The sequence below is a fragment of the Malurus melanocephalus genome, unplaced genomic scaffold (assembly GCF_030028575.1).
Source record: "Malurus melanocephalus ecotype Western Australia unplaced genomic scaffold, MMel_1.1 scaffold_60, whole genome shotgun sequence".
In the NCBI taxonomy this organism is placed as follows: domain Eukaryota; kingdom Metazoa; phylum Chordata; class Aves; order Passeriformes; family Maluridae; genus Malurus; species Malurus melanocephalus.
This window is the reverse complement of record NW_026623292.1, coordinates 2,361,199-2,372,514: the sequence shown is the minus strand read 5'-3', so window position 1 is coordinate 2,372,514 and position 11,316 is coordinate 2,361,199. Positions and strand designations below refer to the sequence as shown.

At 43.7% G+C, this 11,316-nt stretch overlaps 1 protein-coding gene across 2 annotated transcripts in view; it reads left to right on the top strand.

Moving 5' to 3' along the window:
• The first annotated feature begins 1,319 nt into the window (after positions 1-1,319).
• The window catches only part of NELL2 (neural EGFL like 2), a 133,651-nt gene continuing 123,654 nt past the window's right edge, over positions 1,320-11,316 (top strand). For both annotated transcript variants that reach the window (XM_057366158.1, XM_057366157.1), the window contains exons 1-2: positions 1,320-1,448; positions 1,620-1,748. In XM_057366158.1, coding sequence (XP_057222141.1) covers positions 1,394-1,448; positions 1,620-1,748 — 184 coding nt within the window. In that variant the 5' untranslated portion in view covers positions 1,320-1,393. The remainder of the gene's footprint in view (positions 1,449-1,619; positions 1,749-11,316) is intronic.

Here is an 11,316-nt window from a genome sequence, read left to right as displayed (position 1 = left end):
AAATCAGTGAAAAAAAAAAAATAAAAAAAAAAAAAAAAAAAAAAAAAAAAAGAAAAGGAGAAGAAAAGAAAGGGAAATAATCACTCTCCCTTTCAGCCTTCATAGTTATTGTTGAGAAAGATGTTAAAAGCTACTTGTAAAGATGTTATTATTTGCAAAGACCATAGAGGATGAACTTGGGGGAGGTTAATAAACAATATTGGAATCGCCAGGTGACGTCAGGTCTTACTGACATGCATGTGAAATTAGAGGAAAAAAGATAAACCCCCAATCCTTTATCCTGCAGAATTTGACAAACTGGTAACAAGACATTTCTGCCCTGCACATTGGGAGTCTATGAAAGGGAAGTGAAGAATAAGGCTATTCTTAGCCCCTTTTATAGGCACACAAAGTACGGCACAGAAATGTCACTCGTTGGGGCGGGAGGAGGGTTTGTTAAAGAGGACAGGACCGCTGTGTAGAATCGTCCTTTACGACAGGGCAAGTGAACCTGCGGTTGTCAGCCCCGCGTCAGCTCCGCACGTTCCCATCTCACTCAGCTACTGCAAACGTCCYGATTTCTTCCCTTCCCCACCCCCGCTTTTCCCAAATTATTTTTATTCGTGCTCAAAGATCAGGAAGAGGCTTCGCCAGACCCTGGACGGCACCATCTCGGGACGGGCACCAAGCGGTGCCTYCAGCACGGGCGGAGAGCTGCCGGCAGGCAGGAGAGCGCCCCGAGGGTCACCGCCAGCGCCGATCGGCAGCTGCCAGCCGCGGCCTCCGGGGCACACCGGCCCTCTCCGCCGCTTCCCCTCAAAGTTCCCAGCGGAGCCTCCCGACCCAACGGGTCTCCAGCTCCCCCGGCGGACGGGGCGGTGCGGCGGCGCCTCCCCCCGGCCCTGCCCAGCCCTGCCCGGCCCGGCGGAGGCGGTGGGCGGCTCCCGTGGCCGTGGCATAAACCGGCGGCCCCTCCCGCCGGTGCCGCTGTCCCCGCTGGACGGCGGGGAGGAGAGCGGCGCTGTCCTGGGATCCGGGCGGAGGCTGCGGCGCTGCTGTCCAGCGGAGGGGCTGCGCCCGGTGGCGGCGGGGCGGGAGCTGCGGGGCACGGGCGCGCCGCCTCCGGCAGCCGCGGCCTCGCTCGCACGGCGGCGGCGGCGGGAGGCTCGGGCGGTTGTCCCCATTGTCTGCCCGCGGGCGGAGGGCTGCGCTGCCCGCACGCCCCCCACCCTCGCCTTTGTGTGCTCCGGCCGGCGGCGGGGCGGTGCGGCGCCCGCCGTGATGCGCGCCGCGGGGAGGCGCGGGGTCCGCGCCGCTCGGTGAGAGGCGGGGAGGGACCCARCCCGTGCCCCGGAGGCTTTTCGCCCGCTGCAGTCGGAGGAGAGGGACTATGGACTGAGCGCATCAGTGTACCATGGAGTCGTGCATCCGCTTGAGCACGCTCTGCCTTCTCCTCTGCCTGGGGCCAGGTAGGCGGATGCCGGACCCGCCGGGAGAGTACCGGGGAGCGCGGCCGGCGGAGCTTCGCAGCGGCGATGCTCTGGCCCCGGGCAGCCGCAGGTGCGGAGAGCGGCGGCGGGGCCGGCAGGGCTCGGGAAGTTGCGGTGTCGGCGGCTGGGTGACGGCACTTTCTGGGTCAGTTTCAGGCTTTGGCGTGGACCCCTCGCTGCAGATCGACGTGCTGTCCGAGCTACAGCTGGGAGGATCCACGGAGGGCGTGCGCCAGGTGCCGGGGCTGCACAACGGGAGCAAAGCCTTCCTCTTCCCAGGTACGGCCGCCCCGGCCCCGCTTCTCTGGCCATGGCCGTCGGGCTCCGGTGCCGCGCACGGGGCGCGCCCCTCCAAGTCCCCCCACCGCGAGGGGTGTGCTCGCTTTGAGACATCGAGATCCCGTCCTTTCCCTTTCTGCTGGCTTTTCCTCCACTCTTCTTTACAGCTCCTCTCCCATTCTTTTAATTTTTTTTTTCTCTCTCACCCCATTTTTTTTTTTCTTTGACTGGTAGACGCTTAATTAAAGTACAGCAGGAACGGAGATGGCAGATGGCTTGTTTTGTGAGTCGTGGGGTGCGGTGATGAATAATAGCACCACCCACTCCACTGCTTTACTTGGGAAACGCTAAACATACCCCAGTTCCAGCTAAGGAAAAGCTCACTGAAAGTTTTATGTGAATCGAACAAAATGCTGAAATGAAGTGCCCCGGAGGAGGCAGACAGATGGTTGGAAACAAGAAAACCTTTTTTTTTTTTTTTTTTTTTTTTTTTTTTTTTTTTGCTAAAGGAAAGTGGCCCTTTGGAGCTTCTGTGATGTACCCCTTCTGAAATACCAAGAATGAGTTTTGATCTCTTGTAGTGCTTGTGATTGTTTCTTTGTTAATATTGGGAATAGGAATCAAACATAATCTTCCCTCTTTCAAAAATATGTTTAGGAGGTTTATTAAAAATTAGTAAACTTTCTTAAATCGTAATTCATAAAAGTCTGTAAAATTACTCTCAATATCTGGTTGAATATATTGGCATTGATTCCATTCCATACACTTTCTCATTATCAGTGTGTTTTTGAATGACACTTAAATAACATGTTGATATGTTAAATGAAACTGGACTCAAGAATATTTTGAGGAAAAAACCCTCAAATCTATCTTAAATTTTTTTTAAAAATGGCCTTTAGGAAAAAAGTCTTTTCTCTGAAAGATGATTAAATGCTCCTTGTAATCTATGACTAAACAAGAACAAGGAATATGGCCCAAAATCTGATGAAGTACAAGGAACTCTCCACATCAGCTTGCAGTTTTAAAATCGGAGAACTTGATTGTTGGCTTCCTGTGTCATGCCAGGAGTTTCAGCTTGGGTCTGAATAGATTTCTAGTGCAACAGGCAAGAGGCTGTGTTTCACGTACAAAAGAGTTATGATTCAAGGGAGATAAGATCTGGAAAGGGAATTTCTTTTTCATGTTTGCATTAATGAGATAATTTATCATAAGCTAATAGTTGCCAAAGGCTTTTTTTTTTTTTTTTTTTTTTTTTTTTTTGGTGACCACTCTGGCGGTGTTCTTCCTCGGAACAGCCAGCATGTGTCACTATGGACATGAATGTGGAGACACATGGGCATTTGTGTTCAGAAACACTGGCACATGCCCGCTTTAAACATCTGTGATGGGCTTGTGGCTGCAGAGCATAGCCCTCTGTGAAGGGAGTGACTGCTGAGAATGGCAGTGCATTTGTGTGGCAGTGGTATTTGTGTCCTAAAATAGGTGTAATTTTTAAGGTGCGGCTCTGAGTTGAAGCCCCATTGTGCTATAATGGGTTGGTGTGAGGGAGTGGGGGGAAGTTAAAACTCACTTTGTCTTCAKTGGTGACAGGATTTGAAGTTTGGAAGAATAAGACTTTCTTGTATATTTTCCCAGTGTCAGGACAAAATATTACCAGGTTACTAAAGAATTACTTTTTTTCAAGTTGTTCCCTCTTTCTTTGCAATTACGACTGTACATGCTTCCCAAATGGGTTAGCAGTTCATTTGTAACAAAGGAAGGCAAGAGTTTTGAATTTTCACAGGAACCTTTTTATTTTGTTGAGAAGAATCGAGGGAATAACAAGGATGAAATAACTCATGCCTATGTGGTGGTTGAAGTCACTCAGTGTCCCTTAGGAAGTCCTTAATGGGTCCTGCAGGATTGGAGATAATTTTCCCTGCAACTGCATAAGATGAGTGCTGATTTTCTTACAGCAAAGGGGGTCCTTACTGAGCAGAGAGATTTTCATTTTTGAACTTGCATTTGGAAATTTCCTTCCCTGATCAGACCACTGGGTTCACTTGGTCATTTTTGTTCTGCTCTTAGAACCCCCACTTTGAGAACACTGCTGCAATGTATGCCTCTTTATGTATATGTGGTGTGTGAATTTCAAATACATGTATGTGTTGACTTGAAATTTGGTTCWGTGTGTGTGGTTACCTCCTTATTACAGCTAAAGCTTTAGTCCTAGACAGAAAATATTCTGTGAGAATGATACAAATGACTTTAAATTATCTGTGGACTTACTCTGGAAGCTCTAAATTGTGATCCTTTGCCTCTTGGTGTCTTCAGATAGTGAATCTTTTTTTTGTATTATTTACGTATTTGCAACACTTTAGTATGTTGCCTTTTTTGATGGACCACATTCTTGACTGATGCAAAGCCTTATTTTACATAAGCTTAAACCATTCAGAAGTYCTAAATGCTGTCCTTTATTTTAGAAGGAAATTATGAATGTGGCATGTTGAAGTGCCAACAGGTAAGAGAGAATTACAGATATATGATGGGAAAATTATACATATAGTTAAAGCAGAATACTTTACTTCACTTTCTAGGCAAAAAGTCAGTTTTGACTGCTTAATTAGATGTAGCATCAATTTTCAATATAGAGGTTTACCATCTAATTGTCTGTTCTGACAAATTCTCCCTCGTGTAATTGACTTTTCAATGGTACTTGTATTTCTAGGTCATATAARGCAGTAAGAAGGTACTCTCTAAAGATAATTTTGTGACTGTCCAGTCAAGATAATTTAGATTGCTCCTTACCCAGATCCTGATTTAGAAATAATTCTAGCCATTTTAAATTTGCTGTTACCTCGATTTTTTTTGTATGTGTGACTTGAGCAGATTTAGGTGTTAGATTCTAAAGCTTTTTAAGTGTCTGATGCTCCTTGGTTGTCATGGATGGTAGCAACAGAATGCCACTGTAATCTGGCTCTAGTTAGCTGCAGGGACTTCTTTTTATGGAAATGTGATTTACAAAGTAATTGTAAAATGTTCCAGTGTAGCTTGTGGGAAGATACAATTATGAATAGAAAACAGGAGGAAGTCTTCAAAAATGTTAGTGTTGCTGTGTGTGAACATCTGCCAGCACTTTCTAGCCAACAGCAGATATTATTATGTCAAAATATGTTGAGAGGAAAATGATTCCTCTGCTGGTCAGAGCAGCAGAACCAAAGTYAGAATATCCATGTCACAAATGTCTCTCTGTTGGTACTGTTTATGTAAGTCAGTGAAATTTTCAACACCTTTGTTCTTCTCTTTGCAAAACAGAGATGACACTTGAGTAAAGCCCAAACCAGATGGGTGGACTGAAATATAATTAAGATAGTTATTGCAGGCTTTTGGAGGAATACAAATTGTCATTCTTACAGTTCTTTTTTTGTACTTATATTGCATTGATATGATTTGAGGAGATAGGTGAAGGTGAAAGTCTAATGTAGCTACTTTCCTGTGCAAATATGGAAATCATATTGCTACGTGAGCACTTGTTGCATATGTACCTGCAGGGAGGTGGACAAAACCCCAACAACAGTAGCTGAAGGATTTTGGATGATTGACTAAAGTCTATGCTAGGAGATGTGACATTAAGCATATGCATGGTCCCAGTGAAGCCAGGTATTTCAACTGGCAGTGGGAAATGATGTTCTGAAATGTGACAATCTAAAGAAAGGCCACAAGAGTAACTTGGTCTCTGATATTTCACTAAGCAATAACTTTTTGTCACCATCTGTCTTCCATTAAAACTGTATTATATGTATTTTATAGGTACAGTATTTTGACAGTCTTTCAGGGTGTTGCTTGTTGAGAGCAGACACTGTGCATCAGACTGTCTTTGTCCAAAGAATGTGTGTGTGTGTTTGTAGTAAGGGTACGTCCAGCACCAGTGGAGGGTGGTGGAAGACGCACTGTAAATGAAGTGATGAAAGGTGACAAAAATAAAATCCAGGTGATGGGTAAGGACAGTATAGGCCCATCAAAGGATGTTTATTCTCCTCAAAGAGAAGGCTGAAGGATGGGTGGGAGAGTGCAGTCAGATGGTTGCAAACACAGGAACRTGTATTTAAGGAAAAGATAAAAGACTCACATCAGTCATGAAAATGTGAGAGCTTGTGTATCTGAATGCAGAATTTGGAATTTATTCAGAAGTGGTTTGGTTTGGGGTTTTTTTTCTGTGCCAGTTAGGGTATGTAACTCATAACATAGTTATAATTAATATTTTGGTATTTCTGATGAGGAAGGACAATTTTCGAGGCAAAATATAGCATGTTCTAATGGGGATCAAGATGTGATATAAACCACCAGAAAATAATTTAATCTGTCAGTGGGATGAGTAAAAGGAGTCAGCAGTACTGTTCTTTGAATTGGCACTAGCTGGCATAAACTGCTGGCAGAATAAAACCCCCTAAAACAGGTCTCTTGATAAAAGTGATTTGTTTCCTGTTGTGGTATGACTGGATTAGCACATTATTAAAAATACTAGCAAGACAATATTGCTCTGTCTTATATCCCTCTGGAAAGCTGACCATATTTTGTCTCATGATGTCATCTCTGGACATTTGCTAAAGAAAGGAGCTAAAAATAAAGCCTTAAAAGCAGAGGTGAGTAAACCTTCTCTCACAGAGACAGGATTTACATTGCCTATGCACTTCACACACACAGCTTTTTCCTTGCCACCTGTCATTGAAACTACGGACAGATGCTTTCTCCAGGTTCCAGCTGAGCCTGCTGAAAATATTACTGTTCCCAGCTGCTTGCCACTGCCCAGAAGCGAGAGGTTACTGTCCCCACAACTCTTCCAAAGCAAGAGATTATATGAGTGCTCCCATGTCTGCTGATGGCAAAATCAGGCAGATTCAGGAGCGAACCTGGCTGAGTGCAGTGACATGGATTAGAGAGTCCCGTGAAATCCCCTTTCTCCAGCTGTACCCATCTCCCAGAGGAATGGCAACAGACAGCTGGGAAAGAGGATGTTAATTTTGCCAACTGGCTTAGCTGACTGCATAGTCAATACCTATCTGCAGCTTCATTTTGTCTTGCATGCAAACTGGTGTCTCTCAGAAACATGGAATCCTCCCTGTGGGGGACCTYCGGCATAGAGATCATCTGTAGATAACTAAAGTTTTAATCAAAGTTTAATTTCAGTAAGCACTGGCATGTTTTTTCATGTTAGAAATGCCTAGTGTAAGCAATTGCTCTATGAGAGCAATTGTGGTCAGAAAGGTCCAGTTTTTGGTGTATCTGGAATAACAGCCCAAGCTTTCCCTTTGCTGCCTTCCACCTCTGGAGCTTTCTGAAGTCTCCTCTGCACCTGTGCAAACAGTAACCACTATGGTAGGGCACTGCCAGGGTTGTGRTTGATGCTGCTGGGGAGCCAGGCTGGGTGCTGAAGGAGAGCCCTGAAAAGCTGGGCTGCTTTTGCTGGAGCCTGCTGGTCTGGCTGCTCCTGCAAGACACCCCCTTGCTCCAGAAGGATTTAATGTTCAGCATCCCCCTCTGGGAAGGAGGAGTGGTAGCTAGAGGAGGTGTTTGTGAAGTGTTTACTGCTTGAACACTCTGCCCAAAAAAGGAGGAGGTAGCATGTGAGGATCCTACACCCATTTTCCATCCCAAACCTGAATTTTAATGCATGGGGAACTATGACGCACTTACCCCATGCTGAATATTCATGAATATGCCCAGTACTGGAGATTGTGTTGCTTGCTGACTACTGCTGTACTGGTTTCCCTGTGAAATAAAGGGGAAGAAGTTATGGAAGTGAGCAGAGGATTGGGCTGAGAAATGTAAAGTGAATGGGAAGCTAATGTATGGCAGGTAGCATGGAAACTCAGAARAAAAGCTTGTAATCCCTGAATATAGACATCAGTGCAGGGTTGATTTAAAACAGTGTTAAGTAATGATATAAAACTTGACCTGTGGCATTTGGGGATTGCAATTGTCTTTATGCTGAAAGTTTCAAATAAATATTGTTGCTGAGAGTGTATATTAGGCATTACTATCACAGAAGTATAAGTATTAAGCAATAAAGTTATTTGAAGTACAGCTCTAAAAATTGTCATTATTCATCCCAAAGAAGAGTATTTTACACATTATGCATCCCAAAGAAGAGTATTTTACACAGAGTGTTGTTTTGTTGTCCTTTTTTTTTTGTTTTGTTTTCTTTTCTTTTTCTGAAATGGGCTTTTTCTGGGAAGGGCAAGGAAACAATCAGATTAAATACTCTCTCTATAACCTTTAGGGTTGCTTTTCCTTTTTTTTCCTTTATATGGGTTCTTATCACCTTTCAGTCTGATAAATTCTTAGRAGCGTGGATTCTGGAAGAAGCTGCAGCACGAGGAGGGATGATACCTGCTTGCCTCTGTAGGCACCCTCCTTTGCTGGCCCAGATTCCCATGGGAGATGGTGCCAAGCAGCGTGACTTTGGTGGCTTTTCCTGTACTTGGTAGGACAGCTAACATTGCCAATCTGTGATACTTCAGCCTTTGGAGTGAATTAATGCCTGCAGTTATTAATCAGCAGGGTGTGACTCCATTTAAAGCAATGCTGTGTTTTATTGTGTTCTTCTGGACTTGAGTCTGTGCTTTTCACAGCCAGGTTGCATCTGATCCCCGCAATAAATTGAAGTCCCTGGAGATGTATTTTCTGCTGGGACAATGATGAATCTTTAAAACTATTTTTTTAATGAGTATCTGGTTGTCCAGGTTAATGCAAATAACCATGTTTATACATTCAGTATTGCCCAAAAAATTTCATACTGATTAACGGCAGACACAATTGAATTTTGCTTCTTCCTGCCTTTACAGTGAGGCCTCTTCTAAAATACTGCAAGTACAAAAACCTTGTTGAGGCTTGTGTTACTCAGGCTCAAGCTGGAATTTTTGTTGGAAAGCTGAAGATGAATTTGATGTACAGCTCTATGGCACGTATGAAAGGGGAATACATTAAGAGAGTGTCAATGTAGTGATGTGGGGCAGAGCCCTGGTTGGTGCTGTGAGAAGGGACCTGATGGTTGGAGGACTGGGGCAGGGTGGCCTCTCTTTGTCGGTGTTCCCATCAAGAGCAGGCAGCTGCAGATGGCTGCTCACCTGGCAGCCTCTCCTGGCAGCATGGCAGGAGGCAGCACTGCTGGCTGAAGTTAAAAGATGTGATGTTGACAGCAGGACAGCATCTGTCCTGTGTGCCAGAGAGAACCCAGCACATACAGCACACGTGCCCTGAGAGAGAGGACAGTCACCCTTCTAGGTAGCTGTCAAGTGCCTCTTTCCATATTGCTGGGGGAGGATTGCATTAGCGAGAGGTAGCGACGGGGGAAAATGAGGTCTTGCTACCCTTATGTAATTGCTTTTGCTGTGGCATAGTTCTGTAGTCACAAAGTGTGCCTGAGACTTGCTAGGTTAATTTTTTTTTTATGGTTTCTCCCCCACTGCAGCATGGCTCATTCTCCAGCGAGATGTCACAAAGGACAGCAGCATTTTCTACACATCCCTTTTAGATCAATCRCAGCGTCTGTTTTCCCCCTACCTTTTGCTTATAAGATGTGGAAAATAGGTTTTCTGCTCTCCTCTCCTCCCCAGCTTATGCTCTTCTAGTCTGTATCCTCCAGGGTATGCAGGTGCTGGCTTGGAAAAATAACTCCAAGTATGGTTAGCTTCACTGTTTCCACAGTGAGTCTTAAGGGATGTACACGACTGGGTTCATAAGTTATTTAAAACTGTTGGAAAAGAGCTGGAAATTTTATATAGCTGTCATGGAAAACTGTACTYCTGTGTAGTGACTCTTCCCTATATTTTGACCCATTTGGTTTTGTGCCGAGGTGTAGCTCCACTGAGCAGCTTTGTTCTCCTACCTGTACTGCTAAGGTAGAGCTGAATAAAGGGGTAAAAAAAGATTTTTCAGTCTGTTTGGTTTTTTTTCCTGTCCATCTGTTTTGACTAAATCCCTGWCTCAATTATTGAGAAATGCTATTTTTTCCATCTTTGCATTGCCCAAATGATTTCCTCTTMGGAAAATCTGAGGACAAATATGATAAGAAAGGGTACTTTCGTTTTTAATTTTTTTGTCTGGACGTGTTTCCCACAATAAATAGCTATTATGAATKTTCACTCAGATATTTCAGATAGAAAAACATTTCTGTAGTTGTTTTCACCATGGAAGAATTTTACAGCAAAAAACTCAATTGTTATGTTAACATTTTGCTTTTTTTTTTTTTGGTGCATGCTGTTTTTTTGGGAGGGGTGTGCRATGCTGATGACTTCAGAGACACACACAAGCTTAGAAATCTGACTTTTATGTTGAGTCATCTCATGAGCTGCTGCTGGAAACTCTGGGCTGTTGCAAGCTGCTAAAGAAATGGGCATGGTCTAAAAGGACTGGTAGACTAAAAGAGGCATCTGAAGGCAGAGTGTTCAAAAGGCTTTTAGCAGATTAACGTATTTGCTGCAGCAACAGCATTGCTACTGTGGACTGTAATGTTTCCAAAGGAGCCATTACAATCAATATTGCTAGCGATCCATAACTGAGAACTCTTTTAGTGGAATTTGAGTGGCTATTTCCTTCTCTGAAAACATAGAGGGAGTATAATAAGAAAGAGACCTCCAATTGTAGAGTTGCTCTGTCTGTTAGGGCAATGTTTATACCATTTTCCCAGTATAAATGCTTATTTAATTGTAATTAGATGGTGGTTACATCCGTAGTGTTTATCCTAAAAAGAGAAGATGACATGTACCAGCCTTGTCTCTGTCTGGAAGTCCATCAGCCTCTAGATACAGCTGTGTAATGATCCAGACATGTTCCAAAGGACCTTTTCTAGTTTTGAGGTCAATAATCTGGGTTTTAATAGCTCCCTAAGCATGCATTTGCATATTGTACCCTGGCTGTTCAAAAGGCACTCTGAAGATTTTCTGTAACATTCTAATATCCCTCCAATTTGAAATAGTCCCTAGGATTGCTCAGTTTGCTTTCAAGGAAGAGAGCAGACTTGAGGAAAACCTTGTGTACCCTGTGCCCACACACCATTAGAATAAGGAAAGCATATGGGAGTAAGAGATCTGGGAGTTTGATTTTTTTTTTTTTTAATTGTGTCTGGTTATTGCATTCACTCTGGTTTTCTGCGTTTCAGAAAAATATCAGTGAATTGCAGGGACTGAAGAGAAAAACAGCAAACCAGATTATACAGTAACAAAAGCCTGGCTTAGTAAGAAAGCTTTTGAAAGAACTTGAGTACGTACAGTTTGTCCAAGATATGACAAAAGTGTTGCAWGATAAGTGTCTAGTATTAGAAGATTCTTAGAGGTTTAAAACGAAGGAATTATTTAGTATTCAAAGAGCTAGAGGTAAGAGTAATGTAATGATACTACAAATGGAGAGGATTTAAGATAAAAGGGGACTTTCACACTGAACTAGTTTAGATTGTGGAATAGCTGCTGAAAAGAAGTGGTGGAAATCTCCATACTTTTGATTTTTTTAGAAGATAGCATGAAATAAAATACCCAGGAGGCATTAGCTATGTTGTAGTCATTGTGTTAYATTTGGGTAATATGCTAAGGGA